This window comes from Oryza brachyantha, chromosome 4 (assembly GCF_000231095.2).
Source record: "Oryza brachyantha chromosome 4, ObraRS2, whole genome shotgun sequence".
NCBI classification, from domain to species: domain Eukaryota; kingdom Viridiplantae; phylum Streptophyta; class Magnoliopsida; order Poales; family Poaceae; genus Oryza; species Oryza brachyantha.
The window spans coordinates 21,796,529-21,820,064 of record NC_023166.2 but is presented as its reverse complement, the minus strand read 5'-3'; the positions used below and the strand labels follow the sequence as shown (position 1 = coordinate 21,820,064).

Genomic DNA, 23,536 nt, shown 5'->3' with positions numbered 1-23,536 from the left:
ATGGTGGCAGGTTGACAGCTATTCCGATGTAGTGTTAACTTGTGGCACTTAGGCTAGGTGTATGGTATCTCATTTCAGTAATATATTCCATGGCATGCACTGTCTGTGCCATGCTGTCCAGTTGCTACAGAATATGTGAAAGCAATTCTTCCAGCCATGCACTGTGACCAAACCATGAATTGATGGACCATCTGACTTGGAGTGCTTTGAAAGGCTTTTCTTGAGGCCAAGAACTGGACAAACTAAGTCACAAGTTCATCTGTGCATGTGCAATATCTGTCAACATTATTTACATGAGTAATGATCTGTAGGGATCTGTGCAAGAAAATTACAGGGGTTGCTGTTTTTGTATGTAACTAGTTGGGCCAAATTGGACTTATGAAGTTCTCTTCTTTCTTTATTTTTGTACCATCAAGCTTGTATCATTTATCCACATGATCGAGTTGGATTGGGTTTTTGATGTAAATAAATTTAGATTTTGATAATCCAGTCTTCTATTTTGATTATCATAAATTTCTCCTTATTACAACTTTATCATGCCATAAATTATTTATGACTTCTATATGATACTGTGCAGATATTAGTGAGCTAAACCTACCCAAGAGCACATCAATTTCTTTTCCCAACGGCAAGGATGATCTGATGAATTTTGAGATTATCGTCCGACCTGATGAAGGATATTACCTGTAAGTAGAATGATTAATGTTTACCTTGTGTTTTTTATGTTTTCTGCACTACCAAACAGGTTTATGTCCATTACTATTGGTAGTTTTGAAAGATTATATGTCATGTTAAAAAAACATTTACAGTTTTTCCAGAACTGTTTATGGCAAAAGGAGGTTAACATAACCATAAGCTAGAATGGATATCCATTATCCCATGGTCTGTTGGCTAGGTGATAGGCATGCCACCACTTCTTGTGGATACTTTTGCCTTGACATAAGCTTAATCACATTTTACAACTGACTTGTGTAAGCCTTTAAAAAGCCAGCCACCTAGGCTGGTAGCACCTTCCAGCCTTGCTGATTCATCCCACATAGATGGCTGACTATCCCTGTCTAGGCTTGCACTGATAATTCATTTGTGATTTTTTTTGTGTGTGAGAAATGCCAATTCTGCATACCATAGTCCTACTGTTCTATCAATACTGATTTTTTTTTTCTTTTTAGAGGTGGCACTTTCGTCTTTACTTTTCAAGTATCCCCTTATCCTCATGAGCCTCCAAAGGTCAAGTGCAATACAAAGGTATAAGATATAACTATCTATGCTATATTTTCTTCCCAGTGAATTGTGTGTTGCTGCCTCTTAACTAATTTCTATGCATTGTAGCTTGCATTTAGGTATACCATCCAAATATTGACTTGGAAGGAAATGTATGTATAACATTTGGGTTTCTTAAGTCCACTTAATCTGTATAACATTAGGGCTTCTTAAGTCCTTAATCTGTGAACCCCTTCTCTTAAATTGGGATGAAACCATGAGTCAAACTAACTCGCCCAGCTTGAACGTAATTTTGAGTCTTATCCTAATAAACAGAAACATAAACCCTTAAATTTGAACACAAGCTGAGGCCATATTAATCTATAATACGGCTTGTGATGGAAACATGCAAAGCCCTAAGAAGGCTCTGATACCACAATGTTCTTAGGCCGCGTTCGCCGCCCCCTCTAAGTTAACTTATTCTATAGAACTGCTAAACGGTGTATTTTTTACAAAAAAATTCTATAGAAAAGTTGTTTTAAAAAATTATATTAATCTATTTTATATTTTTTACTAATTAATAATTAATTAATCGTGTACTAATCTATTACTGCGTTTTTTGCGTCGGGGTAAGTTAACTTAAACCCCCTCAAACGAACATGGCCTTAGGATACCACAATGTAGGAAATAATTCTGAAATAATACCTAATCCAATCTAATCTAATCTAATCTAATCTTAGGCTATGCATGATCACTTAATCTTATGCGGAATTAAATGAAACTGACTAGTGGAACTCGATGAAGCCATTATCTATCTACCCTATAGTGCACCAACTGAGGTCCTCACTCCTCACTTCTACATCCTCAAATCCAACGGCTTATCTCGGTATATCTACGAATCTACGACTGAGATTATCGGCGCTACCACTCACCCTAGCACCTCTACTGCGCCACCCTCACCTCCATAGCGCCGCCACCTCTCCACCGCACCGCTTCCGCCTCTCCACGACCAACGTTGCCACCCCTCCGCCTATGCATGTCCAACGCCGCCACCCCTCCACCACGCCGCCCGTGCACGTCCACCGCTATGCCTCCACCTCTTCAAGACCGTCGTCGCGAACAAGGCCGCCTCTGAGCTCTCCACTCCGATGGCAAGGTCGGGGTTGTGCTCACGCCGGCGTCCTATCTCGGTTCTTCCGCTTCGAGTGCATCAACCACGCGTTCGTCTACGACGCGCTCCTCCATGTCTCCAGGCTTGCTCTCTGCCTGTCCATCTCGGTGCCCATCCCCCCATTTCCTCTCCCTACTTGATCTCTTCGATTGCGGTTGGTCCTTCTCCTGGTTTGCTTGATCTGCTTGTATACGTATGGTTTCGAGGTAGTGGGGTCAGATCTGAAGCGCAAGCTGAGATTTCGTGCTTAGGGAGGTTTCCTTCGGGATTTGCATGTTGATTAGGGTTACGATGGTTTGCTATCGCTTGGAGCCTGCATCGATGATCAACATCTGATTTCTTTGGGTGCGGAAGGTGCTTCTGTTCCTTAACCTGTTGTGTTCAGCTGCATTCTGTTGGGGAGTTACATTTTGGTCAACTTGATGGGATTTTTTGGGCACATATGGTTCCTCCGCTGATATAACATGCATGGTCAACCTCTTTTTAGTTGCCAAGTAATGATTTTAGTTGTTAAGTTTTGATTTTGTCGGTTGTACGGTTGCTTCCTGCCAAGAGCATATAGGTGGCCTCCTTGAGTGCTTACCGTCAAGGCAGTCACCAAAGGAACAGCACATGTGTCTGCTTCATTGATTGCTACTGTTAACTTGTATAAGCTATAGGAAACCCTACAAATTATGATGCTACTCTAGATGTTCTAACTAATGCCTATATAGTATTTTGGTATTTGTGGTTGAGCAAATATGACAACTGCAATATAAGATTTTTTTTTCAAAAGATTCATACTTTGTGTATTACAGATCATTATACTGTCATTGATGGTCAAGAGTCTATTTGCTTTTGGCAAATACATGTGCATCAGGCTATTAACTTTTAGATGCTTGGTTGGTTTTGGAAGACTTGTGTTCTTAAACAAGCTTAATATGCTCGTGTTTTGCGAGTGTGATCTTCTCGTTAGTTTCTTAGTGTGTTATACTATTTCATTTTATCTTGATAAGAATTGCAAGACTCAACTATTCTAACCAGTGTTCTTCCCATTAGTTTCTTAGTGTGTTATACACTTGTATTGGCTTGAGCACTGTTTCTGCAATGAAGAAAAATTTTGCCTTAGTATTTATTATTGCAACATCATTAAACTGCAACCTTGCATTCAGATCAACAGCAAGGTTTTATGTTCTGATGTAATAATTTTCAAACTGTCTCAGGTTTGACCTTTGGTTTGCATATCAGGCTTAACTTCAGTTTTTGCCCTTTGGAGCCTTGGAGGCTGCATACCGGTTGAAAGCTTTTGCTTCCTATTTTTGCTGCACTGTATTGCAGTAACTGCAAGCTGCATGCAGAATTGCAGATCAACAGCAAGGTTTATGTTCCGATGTAATAATTTTCAAACTTTGTCTCAGGTGTGACCTTTGGTTTGCATATCAGGCTTAACTTCAGTTTTTACCCTTTGGAGCCTTGGAGGCCGCATACAGGTTCAAAGCTTTTGCTTCCTATTGTTGCTACAGTGTATTGCAGTAACTGCAAGCTGCATGTTAAATTTTGCTTCCTATTTTCCTACAATGTATTCATTTGTTTTTGAATGGGCTGAAAGGTGTTTCTTGGAAAAATTTTGGAAGATATGTTTTCATCTAAGCTTAGAGAAGAATTAAAATTCCATCGTTTGTATAATAAAAGTGCTCCCAAAAAGAAAATTCTCATGGTCACCAGAAATCACTATTTTGGCACCTTATATATGTTTATAATTGATTTTGTGCTGCCTGCTATTTTGCCTTGTTAGTATTACACAATTAATATTCCTGTGACCTTGCAAATTACCATTACTGAGATGTATTATAACTTGTTAAATGATTACATGGTACAAGGAAATAATAATGATCTTGGTCATTAGGATGACAATATCTATTTTGGCACCTGTTATGTTTGAGATTGATTTTGTGATACCGGCTGTTTTTTCCTTGTTTGTACACAATTAGTATTCCCATGAGCTTGCAAATTACTATTTTTGAGCCGGGGAGTGGGGAGGCCGGGGACTCGGACAGCCTGGCCGAGGACCAGGGTAGAGGAGGCCAGGGCCGGGGACCTGGGGAGAGGGAGGCAGGGGGAGTTTTTGTGCTTGCCTTTTCTGGTTTAAATTGTGAGTGTGGAGTACTATTTTGGTTTATGGGCTGAGCATTGTATTCCGTATGCCTTCTATTTTCATTCTGTTTTGTACATGGAGCAACCTGTATCTTGCAGTAACTCTTGTATAAAGAGGTTAAATCATATAGGTAGGAACATCTATCTGGGTCGGGTCGGTCGTCTATTTACAAGTGGACTGGAGCCTAAATATTGTGCAGAGCTAGATAGGTGAGCAGCAAAAGACTTAGAAATTAGAAATTATATACACTTGACATGATGTAATACGCATGACCTACAACTCTACAAGAAATTGTAGATGATATATCACAGCTTGAAGTACAAGATGTGTTTCACCAACACAATTCAGAAGTATAACAATATAACATATACTGTTGTTACGTATACTAGTAATATACCCGTGCATTACAACATGTCCATCTGCACATGTCAATATCTCTATCTCTACTACTTAAAAGCAGAGTCGTCGTCCTTCCATCCATCCTCCCCACGGTTGTCGCACGTGAAAAAGAAAAACCGAAAAAAGACGCCCACATTGCACATTAAAAGAAAAAGGAAAAAAAACTCCCATGACGAAAAAGAAAATCCAAAGCCACACACGCAACAAGATGTATTGTTTTAAGTTTTAACTGAGTTGTACATCTGTCTGTCTCATTCTTTGAGTTGAATTGAATAAATCCTCACGTGCATTCATATACAGTTCGAATGCTTATTGTCTGTTTGATTCAATAGTGATTGACTTCTCTGTGTTCTCAGTTGAAGGAAGAATGTGAGTATTTATTTCATTGGCAAAGCTTCTCACGAAGAAATCTATAGTTGTTGATTCATCAACTGGAGGGATAACAACAGGTTTGGATAAGATTATTCTCTTAAGAACATGTTTCCTCAATTCCAACTCATTTATGCTTATGGCACATGCGTAGGGTGCAAACAAGTTCAGGAATGTTTCTTAGGCCGCAATCGTTCGGGTTGATAAGTTAACTTATCCCCTCGTTTTCCGCGTGCATACTTCCTGAACTGCTAAAAAACGGTGTATTTTTTGCAAAAATTTTCTATAGGAAAGTTGTTTAAAAAACATATTAATCTATTTTATATTTTTTAATAATTAATAATTAATTAATCATATGTACTAATCTATTACTATGTTTTTCGTGCCAAGTAAATTAACTTACCCATACCATAAATGAACACGGCCTTAGAAGAGGGCAGGACAAAATTATCCGTACAACCAAGAAAAGGATATCATACTACATTTTCATACATGTAAGTATGGCTTATTTACCATCGATGTTTTGAAACTTGATGTGTTTCTATACGCAATTGGGTTACAGTACCATCTTATGTCTTAAGTTAGATGTCTGGTATCGCCAAACATTTTTTTTCTTAGCCTCTATTGGAGCTAGAAAGTCTCTATGATCAGATTTTGTTTTATCCCTTTGTCCCCCTGTCTCATACCTCAAATTCTGTTTGGCAGCTAATATTTGTGACCAATAAGTGAATAAGGCTGCTGTAAGTGCAATGGTGCATGACTAAAAATACCATGGCATACTTGAACCAAAAGACTATTTTTTGCAGCGTCCTATAGATACTGGAGTTTTTTTATTTTTCTCAGTATAATTGGCTGTCCAGCGGGCTTTTGGGATCATCCATGCTCTGAAAGAAAACAAATTTGTAATGAACAATTAAATGCTCACTTGTTTTTTCCTGAATCTACATTAGCATGTTATTGATAGGGATGCTTTTATATGTACTAAATTATTTACTTAACTTTCTGGAGCCTTGACTTGGCACTTAAATAATTAAGAAGTATCCATTTACTCTACACAAAACAGATCATTCTCCACGCTGTTTTTGAACAATTCATCTATGATATACTCGATATGATTGAATTCGTTTACCCATAAAAAAAACTCAATTATGTTATTTCTACGTGAAAAATATGTTTGGCTCATAAAAATCTAAAGTTGATGGCTAGGTTGAAAAAAATACATAATGTAACTTCATTTTATACATCTACATGGCTTAGATCACAAAAAATCTAATAATAAAAAATTCTTTTAGATTTGTACTACTTGTTTTATCAAAGAAGTTTAATTTAGCCCTGGTTTCAACTAAGAAATTCGTTGTGCTAGCTAGCACCCATTGCTTTTCCCTTACAGAGCTGTCCTTGTCGGACAACCTTATAAAATTTTGTCGACTTTTTATACTGTGCTTTTCAATTGTGCTCCTCAATTATTGGTTCTTTTTTATCCTAAAAAATGTGCAACTCTTCGGACTTGTATATATAATATTTTTTTTAAAAAAAATACTTTGCAAGCACTGTCTATTATGTGACTCGAGATTGTTGGCATATTTTTTATAATTACTTGACTAAGCATAGCACAACAATTTGTTTGAAAATGACATTTCTTGATTCTTATACATGCCCATTTTTGAAATATCCAAGCTGAATTTTTATGACTAAATTATTTTTTAATAGCATTATGTGCCTGAGTATTTCATATATGTCCTAATGTCTAATCTTTTGCAGGTCTATTGATTGCAAGTATTTTTGATTTTGGAACTCATACATGTCCATTTAGATCAAGCTGCTTCTACAAGGTACTGTAGAAAACTACTACTATATCCGTACTTAGTGTTACTGATGTATTTCATCTCACTGACTTCCGGATATCACGAGAGCACAGTATTAAATAACCCACTCCCTCTCCCCCACCTATCTTTTGGCCTTTGCGAGAACATGGTCCAAACAAACAAGTAGCTTGGCACCTTTTTTACCTATTTTTTTGCTCTCCTAGAAACTGCTCACCTATGCCCCCTCCCACTTATATGTTATTATTCGTTGTTATATATTTTACTTAAAATTTATAAAGCTTATTTATTATTGGCATATTGGAAATAAAATTTTTGATTTCAACTAACTATATTTCCTTATCAGCAATTATAATTCCGTTGCGAAGTACGGCCATATAACTAGTAGAAAAGAAATGATCAATATAATTAATGATGTACTACATAGACCAATACAGAATAAATGATTTTATTAAAGAAACTAGATTGATTATGTTGCTTCCAGTTTGTTGGGCAATCTTTGTGATGATGTTAGTATGAATACCCACTTTACAATTTTATATTCCAAATGTTAATTAAGCTGTCATGTTACTGATAAAGGAATTAGATTGCGTTTACTGTTCTTCTGTTGTTACTAAGATTACCCTGTTTACATGTAGGCATCTCTTGATTGTACCAGTCTTGGCCACTTGAAGGGCAGTTGCTTCTTTGACAGTAGAAAAAGTGCTTTCATTTGTCAATGGGATTTAAGGTATGATACCTCTATCTGCCATTTGTTACAATATGCATTTTGCTATTGTAAAGTTTTGTATTTTGCTGAGTGGATCTGAACTGCCATTTACAATTTTTGTGTACCTAATTTATGATCAACAACAATCAAATGCAATATTCAGCTTATCACATCGAAGTGGGATCACATAGTGGCATATTTTGTTATCATCTTCTCCTGATAACCCTTCATTTTTACACAAGGAATTGGACTATTTGGTAGAGGGGGTAGTTAGAGGTCCACTAATATTGGACCATTTAATCAGTTGATTTACAAAGTATGTTATAGTCAAAATTTGTCAAGATCCAGTAATATACTGCATGTGAATTTGGACCATTTTATCAGCTGATTTACAAAGTATGCTATAGGCAAATTTGTCAAGATCCACTAATGTAGTGCATGTGAATGTGGACCATTTTATCAGTTGATTTACAAATAATGCTATAGTCAAATTTGTCAAGATCCTACAAAATGATATATCTATTGCTGCGTAGGACCTAACATTTTTTTTTCATTTGAAAGGCAGAGATATCATGGGGCTTTATCTATGAGCTGGTGAATAACCTAACACATTGTAGGATCAAGATGTCAACTAGAGGGGGAGTGAATAGGCGATTTAAAAATAAATAACACATTATCAAGACTAACCTAAGTTGCTAGGCTTGGCGAAGGACAAGACTAATAGAGCAACTAAGTTATGTTTTGCAATCCTAGGATGAAAGTGGCTCAAGTAAATCACCAGGAAAGTAAATCTTACTTCCTAAGTCTAGTTTAGCAAGCCTAGGGTGATGTGATCACAAGTGTCTCTAGAAATGTAAATTGCACAATAGTAAATGCGACAAGAGAGACAAGGATTTTTTCATCGAGGTTTGGAAACTCGCTGGTATCCTACTCCCGGTTGAAGCGAGCCCAACTCCACCGCTTAACCACAAAGGCACCGCATACCCCCTTCGTCAAGAGGTGGGCAAGGCGAGAGTCGGTCCAAGGAGAGGAATACCCAAGCCTCAATCACTAGTGTTGTTCTTTCTCCACTCTGAAGATGGCGAACACCAAGCCACTCACAAATGACGTCGGGCCTCTTCCACAATCTTCTTGGAGAGGTCACCGGGCAACTCCTCCACAAGCTATCTAGGAGGTGGCAACCTCCAAGAGTAACAAGCGATTCCTGGCTTGGAGATGATGAAGTGTCACACTAGCTCTACAATGGAAGTAATGCACTTCACTCTTGGCTAGAACATTCTCTAACACACTAAATGGATGAACCCTAAGCTCAAGTGTGTGAGAGATGCAAGGGATGTGAGCAAATGAAATGGCAGCCAAGAGAGATCTCTTGCTGCTGGTGGAGGAGTATATTAGTGTTCTGCCGATCAGACTAGAGGTATATGGCCGGTTAGACCGTGCTACTGTGCAATGGCTAGAAAACTAGCTGTTGAAGCTCTGTCAGATGATCTCATCAGCTTGCCGGTCAGACAGACGTTAAGAGTTCGGTCAGACCGACCCTAGCTCGGTCTGACCGACTGTGGCTCCGTCGGCTGTATCGGTCATCCCGAAGAGCATAAATTTGGCTTCTAGGGAGGCGGTCAGTTCGGCCAGTGACCTACGGTCAGACCGGCTTGGTGCACTCGGTCTGACCGACCCTGGTCTGGCCGAGCTCAGTGAACTATGCAGGGATAAAAGAGTGATCCAAGTGTTTTATGCAAATGACCTAACGTGGCAGTTAAAATCATCTCTTTAGGATCATTATCCCTCTTAATAGTATGGCAAAGCTAACGGATAAACTAGAAAATTTGATCGCCCTTCACCTCATCAACTTACAAAATTAAACACTAGTTTTACCGTCTTCTTTCCTTCGCCTTGCGCCATCAATTTTAATCATTTGGTGATCATCCAAGTGCACACATCAAGTGAACCTAACAATGGGGTCTAATGAGGGTCCACAATTAGTGCTTGTCATTAATTACCAAAATCAACAATGGGGTCTAATGGGGGTCTAGATGCTTCACACTCCCCCTTTTGGTATATTGGCAATTGATGACAAACACTATAAACAATATATAATCTCACTTAGATGACAAGGATAAATTACAAGGAAAGACAAGAGCTCCCCCTAAAAACATGCATAGAATGGTCACAAGTAAATCAAAATCACATCAACCATCCATCATAACACAAGTTCACAATAATAGTCATTCAACCATAAGAGACATTAAGCATCTGAAGAGGTCTCACAAGAAGGACATAAGCTATTACAAGACCATTGAGGTCCAAAGACAAGGAGTTCAACAAAACGAAAGAAAACACACAAGATAGAGTAATAGCCCTTACCCATACATAATATAGCCCAACCACTTAACCTAGCATATAGAGGTAACTAACCTCACTACTTCCGGTCCCTTCCAAAAGATAAAGAGCCTAGTTTTCTCTCCTTTTTGGCATCAAGGACCAAAAAGCATCAATCTTATGGAGGAGAAGCAGGGCGCGCTGAAGAAGATGGATGAGAGGTATCACGACGATGATGATAAACGAAAGCCTGAGAACTCTCCAAAAGCTGCACACGACGATCAAGAGTCCTAACTTGAGAGGACAATCTACCCATGGAGGAGTTCAAAGTGCCAACATCAATCCTAAGTCCACGCACTTTGGCATGCATAGCCTCCTGTCCAGTGTATTGAGAGCCCCTAGCACTGGATTGAAGTAGTCATGTGGAGGCATGCCAAAGTATGCATATTGTGGAGTGAAGAAGTCATGTGAAAGAAACCCATGAGGAGGTGGCGAAAAAGGAGGCGGAGGTGGTAGAGGAGCTGCACTTGAACTTGCACCTTAGTAAATTGTCTCACTCTTGCACCCCTAGGAACCGTAAACCCTAAACCTCAAACCCTATAACCTAAACCCTAGTAACACGTAACCCTAAAACCCTAAACCCTAAGCCTTAAACCTTAAACCCTAAAATCTAAACCATAGACCCTATATGATGTCCAATAGGGTTGTTAAAAAACATCACCAATAGTTTTGCCAAAGAAAATTTAGTACTAGGTATATATAATATAATAAATAAAATGTATGGATTCATATATCATTATTGTACATCGTATAGTTTTAATGTGATGATTGTTGATATTTGGATCCATACGAGACCAATGTAGAATATGTGCAGATTAATACATACATCTTATTATTTTCAAACCCATATCCAAATGAGAGTATACAAGAATATAGTCAATAAAAATATTAGTCACACCAAATTTGATTTATCATTAACCACCCAAACTAAACTAATAATACTCTTACAAGGCATAGTCAGAGATAGGTTTGGTTGTGTCTCGCCCACGTGACTCGGCATTGCTCGTGTTAGCACAACATGATGGGGTCATGGTAAATCATCTATTTCTCAATATGTAGATCAATTACTCTTGGCGCATCGTTGCCCTCTTCACCGAAGTTTCAACACCAGCGGAACTTGACATTTGACGTGGGGCTGCATCGTCTTGATCTTCAGTGGAAGGGTAAGTCCTACGTTCCACCGGTCACAGCAATTAGAATTGTCTTGGTTCAGTCCGATCTTCTGATTTGCTATGGTTGCTAGTTGTGGTATCAGTTTCAGCTTAAGTTACTTTGTATCCTGGGTTGATCTGGTCGAGCACTTTGGGTGATTTGCGTTGGTTTGATATTTGTTATTTAACATATTTAATTTGATACCGTCTCGGTTTGGTCCAATCTATTAGATTGCATTTATCAAATAGTTTATATCATGCTGATGTATCTTGCTCATTGTTTTATTGGAGTACCGGCCGATAAGTTATCAGTCATCAGCTCATCGACTTGATAGCAATCTAGATCTTTTTAGTATCTATCCTGACATTGCTAAGCGTAATCTTGAACTATCTCGGTTTGGTCCGATCTTCTATGATTATTCTTAGTAATCTAGGCTAGATATTTTATAGATCTTGGTCATTTGTTAGTTGTTTATAGCCGATGATTTTTGTTGATCTACATGCTTATCATATTTACAGCGATAGAATAGCTGACTGCCTTAATGCATTATTTTTATACCAATCGGTTTGATTTATTTGGATCGATAATTACTTTGTAGTGCATCAACTTACGAGGATCACATGCTAGTTGGTTTTAGACGATTGTAGCAAATGATTTACTATTTATTTAAACTATTTGAGTTCACATGTATCGGATTCTCAGCCGATCCAAGCTTTCAATAGCCGATTGATCAGCCTATCGGCTAAATACTGCTACATCAACGTCCGATCGGTTGGTTTCTCAGTTACCTATCGGCTTGATAGCCGATCGACTTGTTTTACTATTTATTTGTTAGTTACATGATCAAACTGACTGACACGCTTGCGCACCTTCTAAGAATTTAGCTCGTACACTAGAGCAGTCTTAGAGTGACTTTCGGACTTCGTGTGTGACACGTCAGCGTTCACGTTGACATCAACAATGATATGAGGTCATTGTGAGCTGCACTGTCGCATAGGCTCGGACTACAGGGGCGTGTCGTACGTAGCAGGCCACATGAGCCTAGCTTGCCGTTTGGCCAACTAGCGTTGCAACTTGAATTTTAAAAAATATTATAACATGTTATTAATATTATTTTTTATGTGTCATATTTTAATTGTTACATATATTTGTTATTAACATATGGGTCTATGAATCTCACAGTTCTTTTCTTTTCACAATAAGCTAAGTTACTATGAACGGTTAATATATGAAATCTACCATTATTTTTTCTTTTAAAAATAGAGTAGATAAAAAAACAAGGAGTTGTTGGTGGTGGGGGTAGTACTACTATAAACATTTTCGCCTTAGGGTTGTGAAGTAACCTTGCCGTAGCAATATGCATTAGTTAAGTGAACAAAGGCCGTGTTCGGCTCTCTACATAAGTTAACTTATCATTCTCGTTTTTCACGCACATGTTTCTTGACTACTAAACGGTGTATTTTTTTTTACAAAAATTTTCTATAGGAAAGTTGTTTTAAAAAACCAAATTAATATATTTTATATTTTTTTAATAATTAATAATTAATTAATCATGTACTAATCTATTACTATGTTTTACGTTTTCCGCGTCAGGTAAGTTAACTTAGATTTAGGGCCGAACGCGGTAACTAGGAGAACAGATCATATGTGCAAGGATTTCATTAGAGCCAATGCGGCCGGATTCGTTTCCAAGTAGTAGAAGACGATGGGACGAGCAAGTCCAAGATCCAACCAACACACATGAGTCCGTGACTGCCCTTTTCATCCGTCATCATTTATATCGACGGTCCTTTTTATGTACGCATGCATATGTACAATCACCATCACATGCATGCATTATTAGATAGTAAAGTAGCTGGAACTATTTCGATAATCAGCATATATATAAATGATTAGATGAATGTCAATTAAGCCAACTGCTACTCCAATTGGAGTAAATAATTATATCGATCAAGCAGTATTCTTGCTAGAGATCGACGACGTTAATTTCCTTGTAATTATCTGATGACAATTAATAATTAATTAATCAACGTTGACTGAAGCCGATCGATCGAACAACGAAATAGTAGTAGTAAAATGGTAAGATGTTTGACGCCGTTGATTTTTTGACACATGTTTGTGTCTATTCGTCTTATTTAAAAAAATATTGTTAAATATGTAAAACTATATATATGCATAAAAATATTTTTAACAATACATGAAATGATATAAAAATAATTAATAATTATATAAATTTTTAAATAAGACAAACGGTTTAACGACGGCATACATTTAATTTAGAGATGAAGGGAGCATTAGCTAGTACCTAGATATATAGTAGGCTATGGCACGAGGAGGGAGATAATGTCGAGGACGACAGTGCAGAGGCGGCGCAGACCCTCTTCACGCCTCACCAGCTCCGACGGGTATCCGTACCCCCGCGGAGTTTGGGTTCGTCGGAACAGTGCCCTGCACATGGTTGGGTACTCAGCCGCCGCACTGACGTGCACGAACGCGTAGTCGTAGGCCTCCTCCTTGATGGCCTCCTGCGCCGAGGCCAGAGCCTGTCGCGCGTCGGCGTACCTGGCGGCACACGCACGGAGCAGCGCCGCACGCTCCGGCACCTGAGATTGATATGCAGCCGCGCTAGCGAGGACCGATGTTCCGGCTGCTGAGGCGTTTGTGGCGGCGGCGGATGCGGCGATGGCGCAGAGGCCGCGGACGTCGACGGCGGTGGAGCTGGAGGGGTCGGCAGCAAGAGCGGCCACGCAAACATCGTAGTAGGTTGTGGAGTTACAGGTGGACTGCACTAGCTGCTGCAACTGGGGCTTATTGTTAGCCGCAGCCGAGGTGGCGCGACCGGCGGTGAGGAGGATGAGGAGAAAGAGGAGGGACGCACCGGGCGGCACCATTGCTAACTTGCTAAGGAGTAGATAATTAATTGATACTAGTACTGGAGGTGTCTCTTATCTCCTGTTGGATATGTAGCATGGCGCAACGGCATTGCAAGCTCTCCTCCTGCCTGGAGGCTGTCACTGCCACACTCACATGCACTATGTCCCTATCTGCTATCTGGTTCACGTGACGTATGATGCATGGTCTGTTTATAAGCCAAAATTTATATTTTTAAATTTAAATTTAAAGTTATATTTAGGATTTTTTTTCATCATAATTTATTTTTCGGACTTTGTGAATCGGATCGACTTCAAAATATATTTTTCGAGGATCCCCAAAGATCCTACGCAGGCTGTAAGAGGTGCACCTAAGATGGGCTGGGCCGGGAGGGAGGAATAGTGCGCCTACAAAAACTTTCTTTACTCATTATCATTTTTTAGATTTTTTTATTTGTTCACTTTATTATTTTTTTGTGTGTTTTTCTACACCATCTTAAACTTTTTTCCTCTGTACAATAATTTGTGTATAATATTTTATTTTTCTACATAATCTCATTTTTTGTGTGTTTTCTACACAATCTGATATTTAGTTTTCTTTTTTGTTTTTGATCCAATCTTAAATTTCTTTGTGTTTTCTCTACACATTATGTTATATTTTTGTGTTATTCATTCAAAGAGCGAAAAAAAGGCCCCATATTAGCTATGAATGAGCGGATCATCGATCGAGCAGATCGTTCGGGGGGACTCTCCTATAGGCTATAGTCCTATACTAGTCCTACTGCTGCTTTTATCGTTCGATTTTAGCAAGCTAAACATGCATGCACGGGCGAATTGGGCGTGAGCGATGGATGGTTGGTGTACGTTGGTCCTTGCATCCGCTCTTCGTTCTCGTCCATCTAACGAGGCTGCAGGCAGGGTCATTTTTCAGAGCAGAGAGGGAGCTCGAAAAAAGGATTCTAGTTAGGAAGAGAGAAAACTATTACACTCATACTGTTATACAGAGAGGAGAAAAGAGAGAAAGCTAGCTAGAGATCGATCATATCAATTGAGATGGCTTCTTTCGGCGAGGCCCCCGGCGGAAACGCGGCGAGCGGCGAGAAGATCTTCCGGACCAAGTGCGCGCAGTGCCACACGGTGGAGCGCGGGGGTGCGCACAGGCAGGGGCCAAACCTTCATGGCCTCTTCGGCCGACAGTCCGGCACCACCCCCGGGTACGCCTACTCCACCGCCAACAAGAACATGGCCGTCATCTGGGAGGAGGGCACCCTCTACGACTACCTGCACAACCCCAAGAAGGTTCTCATCTGTATACACCATCTTCTTCTTTCGTTGTGTGTCTCTATTTTTTCCTCTAAATCCCACCCAAGTGTACACAATCAACGTCCGCTCCATATTATAAGATTTTATATGTTTATGTATATTTGTTTATATATCAATATATGTGTTTTATATATATGTAGTCATATAAATAAATTTAGGCAAGACTAAAAGGTCTTATAATATATAACAGAGGAAATAGTGATCATCTAACACCCTTATTTCAAAATTCACATGCTACTATAAATATAATTTTCACAAACAACCCCTTATATATGATACATAAGGACCAGAGGAGCCATTGTATGCGGTGCGCCATTGTATGCGGTGCGCTATACCGGGAAGGGGTGAGGTGGATGGCATGTCTGCGAAAACATCATCTTCGCATTAAGAGACAGACCAGCCAACAGTCTGATTATGCCCATTTTGATCGCTTACAAAGGTCTTTTCTACTACAGTGACATCAACCTGCTCTACGCATAAAGTAGACACATTCTCACGATAGCACACTTACCCTTTCTTTTACATGAATTACATTTACATTTTCACATCGTGTAAAAAAAATTAATCTGCTTCATGAAATCATGGTTGAAGCATGATGGCTTATAAGCATGCCATTATCCACACAGGCTTCCAATCTAGTGTTAAACTACCACAATAACACTATTTCTAGGCCAGTTAATCCAAACTAACTACTTTATACTTAAATAGGTTGAGTGTTAACTTATACGACAGAGGTACATAAATTTGTCTCCGTGTCATGCTTTTCATGGGCTATATGAATAACTAAGCTTTAGCTCTGATACCAAATATAATACGATGATTTCAAATTAAGTCTTTCTATTTTGATTTGGTCGCAGTACATCCCTGGCACCAAGATGGTATTCCCCGGCCTGAAGAAGCCGCAAGAGCGCACCGACCTCATCGCCTACCTCAAGGAATCCACCGCTTGATCGATCCATATCGCCTCCATGTATGAAGGAATTGATCTTCCTCGACACTTCAATTGATCATCTGCATGTGCTGTCTGCAAGACCATTCATAATTTCGTAGCTAGTATTATTATTTACTGGAATATGTATGTATATCTCTAATAAGCATGTTTGAGTCGATCCACCGATGAGTACGTGCGTATTTGAAGTATCTATAAGAGTATTATCTTATTAATTTTACTTCAGACAAACATGCATGTACGCATGAATTGATGCATATCGATCCATTTCAATGCAGACCAAAGTTAATTGTAGCTAGCATGCAGGATCGCATTCTGACAACGGGCATATATTGTTTCAAAAAAAAAAGACAACGGGCATATATTAGTTAGATGATTCCGAGCATATATATAGTAAAAACCTCCATATGTGTTATTGATGTTCTTTGGCACTCTGCAGTGATCTGATATGTACCTAGCTAGATTATATTTCGCCCAACCTTGGATAACAAAATATTGTCAGTGTTATTGTTATTGTAAATTTGGATGAAAAGATCAAAAGTTCCGATGCTAACCGGAAAAACTAAGTCTCGCGTCTTTTCTTATACTTGTAGCCACATTTTCAATTTAAAAACTTAAATTTAGAGTTGATGTTGGGGGGTTTTCATCGTACTTTATTTTTCAGCATTTGTTTTTATATCACTAAGAATACTTATATAAAAGATTTAACCATAAATTATTTTTTAATCAATAATAAGTCATTTTACGCATTAGAATACTTAAATGTCGCTAGGATTTGAGGCCTCTCAGCAGTTCACTGGATAGAAGAGGAGTATGGTGACCATTGAGTCAAGATAATATTTGTAATTAGATAATTACATGTGTTATATATATATATATATCAAATCACGATTCAATCAAAAAATTTCCGGACACGCGCGATAATTTTGCAGTCCCTTGCCACCTGACAAAGGGCCTAAATAAAAAATATTGCTAGCCGCTGTCATCGTCCCTCCGTGCCGGCCAGCCTGCCATCTGTCGCGTAGGCATTCCGCCATCTAGGAGGGCGGCAGGATGTTGGATTTGTGAATTTTTAAAATAAAAATTTAATTTTGTAAATTATGTAATAAATAAAATTAAAAATTCTAAAAACTTTTAGGGTTCAATATTGTACTACTAGTACTTGGGCCAGACCAAACCACCGGCCCAGAAGTGGCGAGGCCATTAGCGTCCGCATCCTTTAAGGCAAGAGGGAGATATCTCCCTTCCCTTCCTTTCTCTCCCCTCAGCCTACGGTAGTCAAGTCAGCCGAGGCGGTCGCCGGAGGCAACGACCGCGATGGCGCCGTCCCTCGTAGTCTTGTCCACCGCCGTATCCTACATCCTACTAGCCGCAGCCATCTCCATATCATCTTCTCCGCCGGTGCCGGAGGACGGCATCCGGGTCATCTCCGCCGAGAAAAGGGTTCGGCCGCTCGATCTCTCCCACACACATTTCTAATTTGTAAATCTTGGTTGCTTGTTTGAGGACCAAACCTATACCTAGTTACTTACTCGAATCTCGAGTTAACAGCTGACATCTATTGTTTGATTTATCAACCGGTGTGTATGTTTGCGTGGATCTAATGCACTGGATCAGGATTTATTACCTCTGTTTAATTTTCCTTTTTCATGGACCGTATGCTACTTTGTACCACTTCATCGTTTTAACTTTGTGAATGGCGAAGCACAGTAACACACTTACCGAAATGCAAAATCCTGCAGATCGACCTAACCAGCCCCGTCGTCAAAGTTTTCCTCACACTTAAGGTAAATCTTGATATTGATTCAACCAATTGTCAACTCGGCAAGATCTGCATTTGTAGTCACAGTTGAACCTCTTCCAGGTCGAGAATGATGCCACTGCCCCTGAAGCATCTCAAGTTCTCCTCGCATTCACACCCACAGAGGTTGAACATCTCGCAATTGTCAAGGCGACCAGAGCAGAGGGAAAGCGCAAGAAGAAGATATATGTGCCCCTCTCCATCAAAGCCTCTGATATCGCTGCCCTTCCAAATGGCGCTCGCCTGTACTCTGTTTTGCTGAGCAGTCCACTAAAACCTTCTGAGGTGACGACACTGGAAGTATTTTATGCGCTGACACACTCTTTAGAGCCCTTCCCAGCAGAGATCACCCAGTCAGATCCCCAGCTGGTTTACTACCGTGACAGTGCTGTGCTTCTATCTCCGTATCATGTTATGGAACAGGCTACCTACATTAAAATGCCGAGTAATAGTGTGGAGTCCTTCACGAGGGTGGATCCCACCAGTCGGGCTGGTAATGAAGTGAAATACGGCACATACAGCAACCAGATTCCAAACTCCTACTTGCCCATACTTGTGCATTATGAGAATAATCATCCATTTGCTGTTGTTGAGGAACTTGTGCGCAACGTGGAAATTTCTCATTGGGGGAGTGTCCAAATCACTGAGCAGTATAAGCTGAAACATGGTGGTGCTCGGCACAAAGGAGTCTTTTCAAGGTTAGCTGTGAGCCTGCAAGAATATTTCACATTGGTCTTTTCATCATATCTGGTATTCAGCTCTTGGAATCCAACTGCTTGGACTATCTTATTTTAGCCATCTCAATGTCTATAGTGCAAATCAAATTACAAAACCATTCCAGCAACCCATGATTCATGACTTAAAAGCTGAACCCCTTGTTTTAGGCATCTGTCAACCTTTTTCCCTACAATATAGGTCCTCTAGCATCTGACAACAAAATAATTAAAAAAACTGAATACATCCCAATATTTCTTTACTTCTGGATATGTCAGTCACACATTCCATGACGAATTCAAATAGTTACAGGCATATATATATGTGCTAGCAACAGGCCTTACAGATATCAGATATGCAAATCAGTAACCTTTCATTTGAAGATGTATGAAGTATTACCGAATCAGTCCTTCTGTGTATTGTTTGGTAAACTTAGTTTAATGCTTTGTGGTTACTCATTTGGGTCCTTTCTTGCTAGGCTTGAGTATCAATCTAGGCCTTCTATAAGTGGAGTGTCATCATTTAAGAATCTTCTTGTAAGGTTGCCTCCTCGAGTTCATTCAGTATATTATCGCGACGAGATCGGCAACATCTCTTCATCCCATTTGCGTAGTGATTCACACAAGGTACAATATGTTTCTCCATGTGGTGTGGTGAATCATATGCTAGTGGAATATAAGATAGCCTTTTACCTTAATGTAAAATTTTTGACGTGATTGTTTTTCTTTAATGCAGTCAGAACTTGAAATTGAGCCCAGATATCCATTATTTGGTGGTTGGCACTGCACATTCACCATTGGCTATGGTTTGCCATTGCAAGATTTTCTCTTTGAATCAGATGATGGTCGGCGCTACTTGAACCTTACTTTTGGGTGCCCTCTGTTGGATACAGTGGTCAATGATCTTACTATCAAAGTAAGAATACAAACTATTAAATATTCTGATGATTCATATTTCTCATTTGGTTCTAAATGTGCCTTCATTTAAAAAGAAACAATATTATAGAGCTTTTTTAAGGTGCTCCCTCTTACCACTAGGGTGGTAAGAACCAACTATAAATCCTGGCCATTCACTTTTTATTTGTTTTGTCTAATGATAAATATATTAGCAGAAAAAGGAAAGCATTAATGACTACAACATTCCTTCTAAAGATAACCATATGCAAGAAATCCGGGCACAGTAAATTTCCAAACGTTCAAACGATTGAAATGGACATGCATGTTATTATTTTAATATGTTAAGTGGTTATTTAAATTTTGTTGATAACCAAAGTTCCATAGGAAATCATGGTATGACATTAGTATTCGTAAAAACAAAAATTTACATTGTACAAATCAAATGGACCGTAGCTTTAAAATCCAAAATTAGGATTGCTACAATGAAATGAACAATTATTTAGTTTTCAAATTATTTGAAAATTTCATAAGCATATAAGTGATTTACAGTCTGACATATGAACACCAAATTTGAATTATGGTAATTTGGTAGTACAATTTAAAATTCTCATTAAGGAATTAAACATATAAAAGTTGAAAAATTATAAAAGTAAGTACCTTGCTATGTTGTAATTCGAATTTTGAATTATGACAGCATTTCATTAATTACTTACCATGTAGGCATCAATATTTATAGCAGATAGACAGATTTTATCTTTCCTTTCTTTGTGATCTCTTACCTCTAATGAGGTAAGATCAATCCTAACCATCGGATGAACACAAAATGAATGGTCCAAATAATCTTGGAGCACTCTAAAAAAATCCAATATTATATCATCTAGCAGATGTCCAGGAATGTTGTTCAATTCATACACAATATGCTCATGACTGATCTTCAACCTAAATTCAATCCATTATTTTATTTTCGGTCATACTTGACTAGTTATGTTCATCTGCATATCTCATATTTCATCTCTGTTACAACTGTGAGGGTTCTTAACCAAGCAAAAAAAGATTCTTGGGGAAACGGACTGAATAGATGTTTGTTTGGAAGAAATGATTATAGGACTTAGATGTTATTTTTGGGCATGTTTACATCCTACAATATCATCCATATATCTTTTGGTGTTATAGGTTGTGCTTCCTGAGGGATCCAAAAATCCACAAGCTCTAGTTCCTTTCCTGTTGGAACAGTATTTTGAGGTAATCCCATCTTTCTTTATTGTCATTCTTCTGTTCGTATATCTATGTTCTATATTTTAGTGCTAAGCAGCAAGTTTACACCTATATTTTAACAAATTATTATCAACAGATGATTCAGTCTAAGAACATTGGCAAGTTATCTTTGTTATTTCAGTGGATCATCTGTCTTCCACTAAGGCTTATGGATGTTAAAACTGCATAGTGCCAATATTATCTCTTGAGCCTTCCATCTATGTATGTAATGCTGGCGGCAGCCACCAGCTGATTGGACGTCGTTTGTGCCATTAGTTTGTGGACATGTGCCCCTTGGTATTTGGGACAGGGCGCACCCCTAGTATATTGCTCCTTGAGCCATTTGCACTTGCATGTGCCTGCTGTTGCCAAACAGTTGGACCATCCGCTCTGCTAGTTGAGCTGAAACTATGAAATGGAAATATGAAGCCTTCTAGAAACTAGGCACTTGCCTAGCTGATGAGCGCAGCCCTCTGGTCATGGCAACAATGGAAGTGGACATAGGAGTAGCTGAGAGAGAGAGAGAGAGAGACCTCGCATGTGGAGCCGGCCTGGACTTCTCATTCGGAAATTGCTTTGGTTCTTTTATTGACTGATGGTACTTGGTGCAAAGGTAATCAGTATTGGGATACTAGGTAGGATCGTTTTTTTTTCCTAGTACCATCGAATCGAGATACTATCATAGTATAGGGATACTATCAAATTTTAGAAAGTACATACTTTTATATAAAACATATAATATGTTAAATTAAAACATATAATATTGTTTTTGGTAAATTTAATTAATTTTTATAAACTTGAGCATACTTATTCACATAATTTCCAATCCACCTTATTTAAAATATATTTTCGTAGGATTGTAGGGATCGTAGAATCGGGATAGTACCTAAGATTTGGTAGTATCATGCGGAAGTGAATAGTAAGATCAGGATACCATGAAAGTTAAGATACTAGGTAAGATCATAGTATCGTAAGATACTAACAGATTGGGATACCGAGTATCCCAATCTAATGAATCACGAGTATATATGATGCTGCCCATTTCATGTTCTATTTCTTGTTGATTAATTATATTTTTGGCAATCTGTTACATACTACGAATTTGAGACATAATTTCACCAAGTTAATGTCATGTATTTTTCTACATGATGAAGAAACAATAAACAATAGAGCGATAGAAAAAAATAGTAATGAAATGAAAGAAGAGAGAAGAAACATTTGGGATTGAATGCAAATTGATTTATGACTTAGTTTTAAAAACAATTTTTTTAAACAAGTGTGGAGTATTACGTCCACAGCTTTCATGGCTTGGTTTCTATCATGAACTGTGCATAGTTCTGTAGAATGGAGTAGGTACAGTAACAGGGCACCAATAAGTATTATTGCGAGGAAATTTAACCATGAGCATTTAGTTTGTTCCTTCTTACCTTGATAATATCTTGCCCTTTTTGGATTTCAGTACCTGAAGATTATTGTTTGATAGTGATATATGCTACGATGCAGACTAGTTATTCATACCTTGATGTTGTTGGAAGGACGACAGTGGTACTAAAGAAGAAAAACGTAGTTGGAGAGCACAATGTACCTTTCCAGGTACTTTCTGACAGACATGCCTTGTTCTATTTTTACGTTTGATTTTGATTAGTAATTGTCTTGAGTGTTGCTGATGTGAAACTCCACTGCAGGTGTATTACGAATTCAACCCGATCTTCATGCTCGCAGAACCATTGATGCTGATATCGGCAGTGTTCCTGTTCTTTGTAGCCTGCATTGCTTATCTTCACATGGATCTTTCCATTGGGAAATCATAGGCCTCTTGACGAGCAGGTCATCAAGAGATATTTAGAGGCGCTCACCACACTTGGCCTTCTAGTTATCACTGTTGAATCAAGGCTGTTTTGTACCGAGATGTTGGTTGTACGGCTCCTGTGGGGTACAGAAGATGGTCTTTTTGTAGAACATAAAATGGTTGTGGTAGGAATGTGATAGTGCGGATGTGATGGCATTTCGTAATTATCCATACTGATTGATCAGCTCAGTTATACTATTTAACGACTGGTTTGTTTCCTGACCTGTGGCCCTGTGTTAGTATCAGCTGTTGAATGAATAGAAGTGATTTTTTTTAAAAAAAATCATTTTTATGAACCTTGCGCAACAATCATGTTGACATGTAGGCTCATCCTTTGACTTTTTTATGGCACATATATAGCAATCTAAAAGTAAATTTTAAAAATAAATTACGATGAAAAACCTTAAAAATCAAGGACAAAGTTAAAGTTCATTGACAAATCTGCGAAACATGGAGTCTCATTTTTGCAATTTTTTCACGAAGAATTCAGAAGGCTTAGGGTTTACAGCCTGTTGAACGAACAAAAGTACCCCTTTTTCTCCCA

General features: G+C 38.7%; 4 protein-coding genes across 14 annotated transcripts in view; 3 read left to right on the top strand and 1 right to left on the bottom strand.

Annotated features, from left to right (window-relative positions):
* The window catches only part of LOC102712353, a 15,492-nt gene extending 2,106 nt beyond the window's left edge, over nucleotides 1-13,386 (top strand). For 2 of the 11 annotated variants that reach the window (XR_005811592.1, XR_005811588.1), the window contains exons 3-9: nucleotides 578-686; nucleotides 1,170-1,245; nucleotides 3,574-3,840; nucleotides 5,261-5,353; nucleotides 7,035-7,105; nucleotides 7,735-7,826; nucleotides 11,244-11,506. Coding sequence is in view for 1 of the 11 variants with exons in the window: in XM_040523138.1 (XP_040379072.1) it covers nucleotides 578-686; nucleotides 1,170-1,245; nucleotides 3,574-3,579 (191 nt within the window). In the remaining 10 variants the exon portion in view is untranslated. Of the gene's footprint in view, nucleotides 1-577; nucleotides 687-1,169; nucleotides 1,246-3,573; nucleotides 3,841-4,635; nucleotides 4,715-5,260; nucleotides 5,354-5,674; nucleotides 5,768-7,034; nucleotides 7,106-7,734; nucleotides 7,827-11,243; nucleotides 11,507-12,929 lie in introns of those variants that run through there. The other 9 variants (XR_005811591.1, XR_005811594.1, XR_005811589.1 and 6 more) reach the window with 9 other exon arrangements.
* A 165-nt stretch (nucleotides 13,387-13,551) lies between these two features.
* Nucleotides 13,552-14,323, bottom strand: LOC102721271 (pectinesterase inhibitor 28-like). Its single transcript, XM_006653862.3, has one exon. The coding sequence runs from the start codon at nucleotides 14,225-14,227 to the stop codon at nucleotides 13,658-13,660; it is 570 nt and encodes a 189-aa protein (XP_006653925.1). The 5' UTR covers nucleotides 14,228-14,323; the 3' UTR covers nucleotides 13,552-13,657.
* A 778-nt stretch (nucleotides 14,324-15,101) lies between these two features.
* On the top strand, nucleotides 15,102-16,897 carry LOC102712719 (cytochrome c-like). Its single transcript, XM_006653024.3, has 2 exons — nucleotides 15,102-15,505; nucleotides 16,387-16,897. Exons 1-2 carry the CDS (start codon nucleotides 15,260-15,262, stop codon nucleotides 16,477-16,479), a joined length of 339 nt encoding a protein of 112 aa, XP_006653087.1. The 5' UTR covers nucleotides 15,102-15,259; the 3' UTR covers nucleotides 16,480-16,897.
* Nucleotides 16,898-17,726: 829 nt separating this feature from the next.
* On the top strand, nucleotides 17,727-23,211 carry LOC102712988 (dolichyl-diphosphooligosaccharide--protein glycosyltransferase subunit 1B). Its single transcript, XM_006653025.3, has 8 exons — nucleotides 17,727-17,921; nucleotides 18,221-18,265; nucleotides 18,343-18,977; nucleotides 19,472-19,619; nucleotides 19,729-19,908; nucleotides 21,063-21,131; nucleotides 22,647-22,736; nucleotides 22,829-23,211. Exons 1-8 carry the CDS (start codon nucleotides 17,796-17,798, stop codon nucleotides 22,952-22,954), a joined length of 1,419 nt encoding a protein of 472 aa, XP_006653088.1. The 5' UTR covers nucleotides 17,727-17,795; the 3' UTR covers nucleotides 22,955-23,211.
* Nucleotides 23,212-23,536: the final 325 nt, after the last annotated feature.

Bases quoted from the DNA above. Each gene is read 5' to 3' on its own strand.
- LOC102721271 (XM_006653862.3), bottom strand. From the start codon at position 14,227: ATGGTGCCGCCCGGTGCGTCCCTCCTCTTTCTCCTCATCCTCCTCACC.
- LOC102712719 (XM_006653024.3), top strand. From the start codon at position 15,260: ATGGCTTCTTTCGGCGAGGCCCCCGGCGGAAACGCGGCGAGCGGCGAG. The intron at 15,506-16,386 runs GTTCTCATCTGT...ATTTGGTCGCAG, and splicing joins ACCTGCACAACCCCAAGAAG to TACATCCCTGGCACCAAGAT.
- LOC102712988 (XM_006653025.3), top strand. From the start codon at position 17,796: ATGGCGCCGTCCCTCGTAGTCTTGTCCACCGCCGTATCCTACATCCTA. The intron at 19,620-19,728 runs GTACAATATGTT...TCTTTAATGCAG, and splicing joins TGCGTAGTGATTCACACAAG to TCAGAACTTGAAATTGAGCC. The intron at 19,909-21,062 runs GTAAGAATACAA...TTGGTGTTATAG, and splicing joins TCAATGATCTTACTATCAAA to GTTGTGCTTCCTGAGGGATC.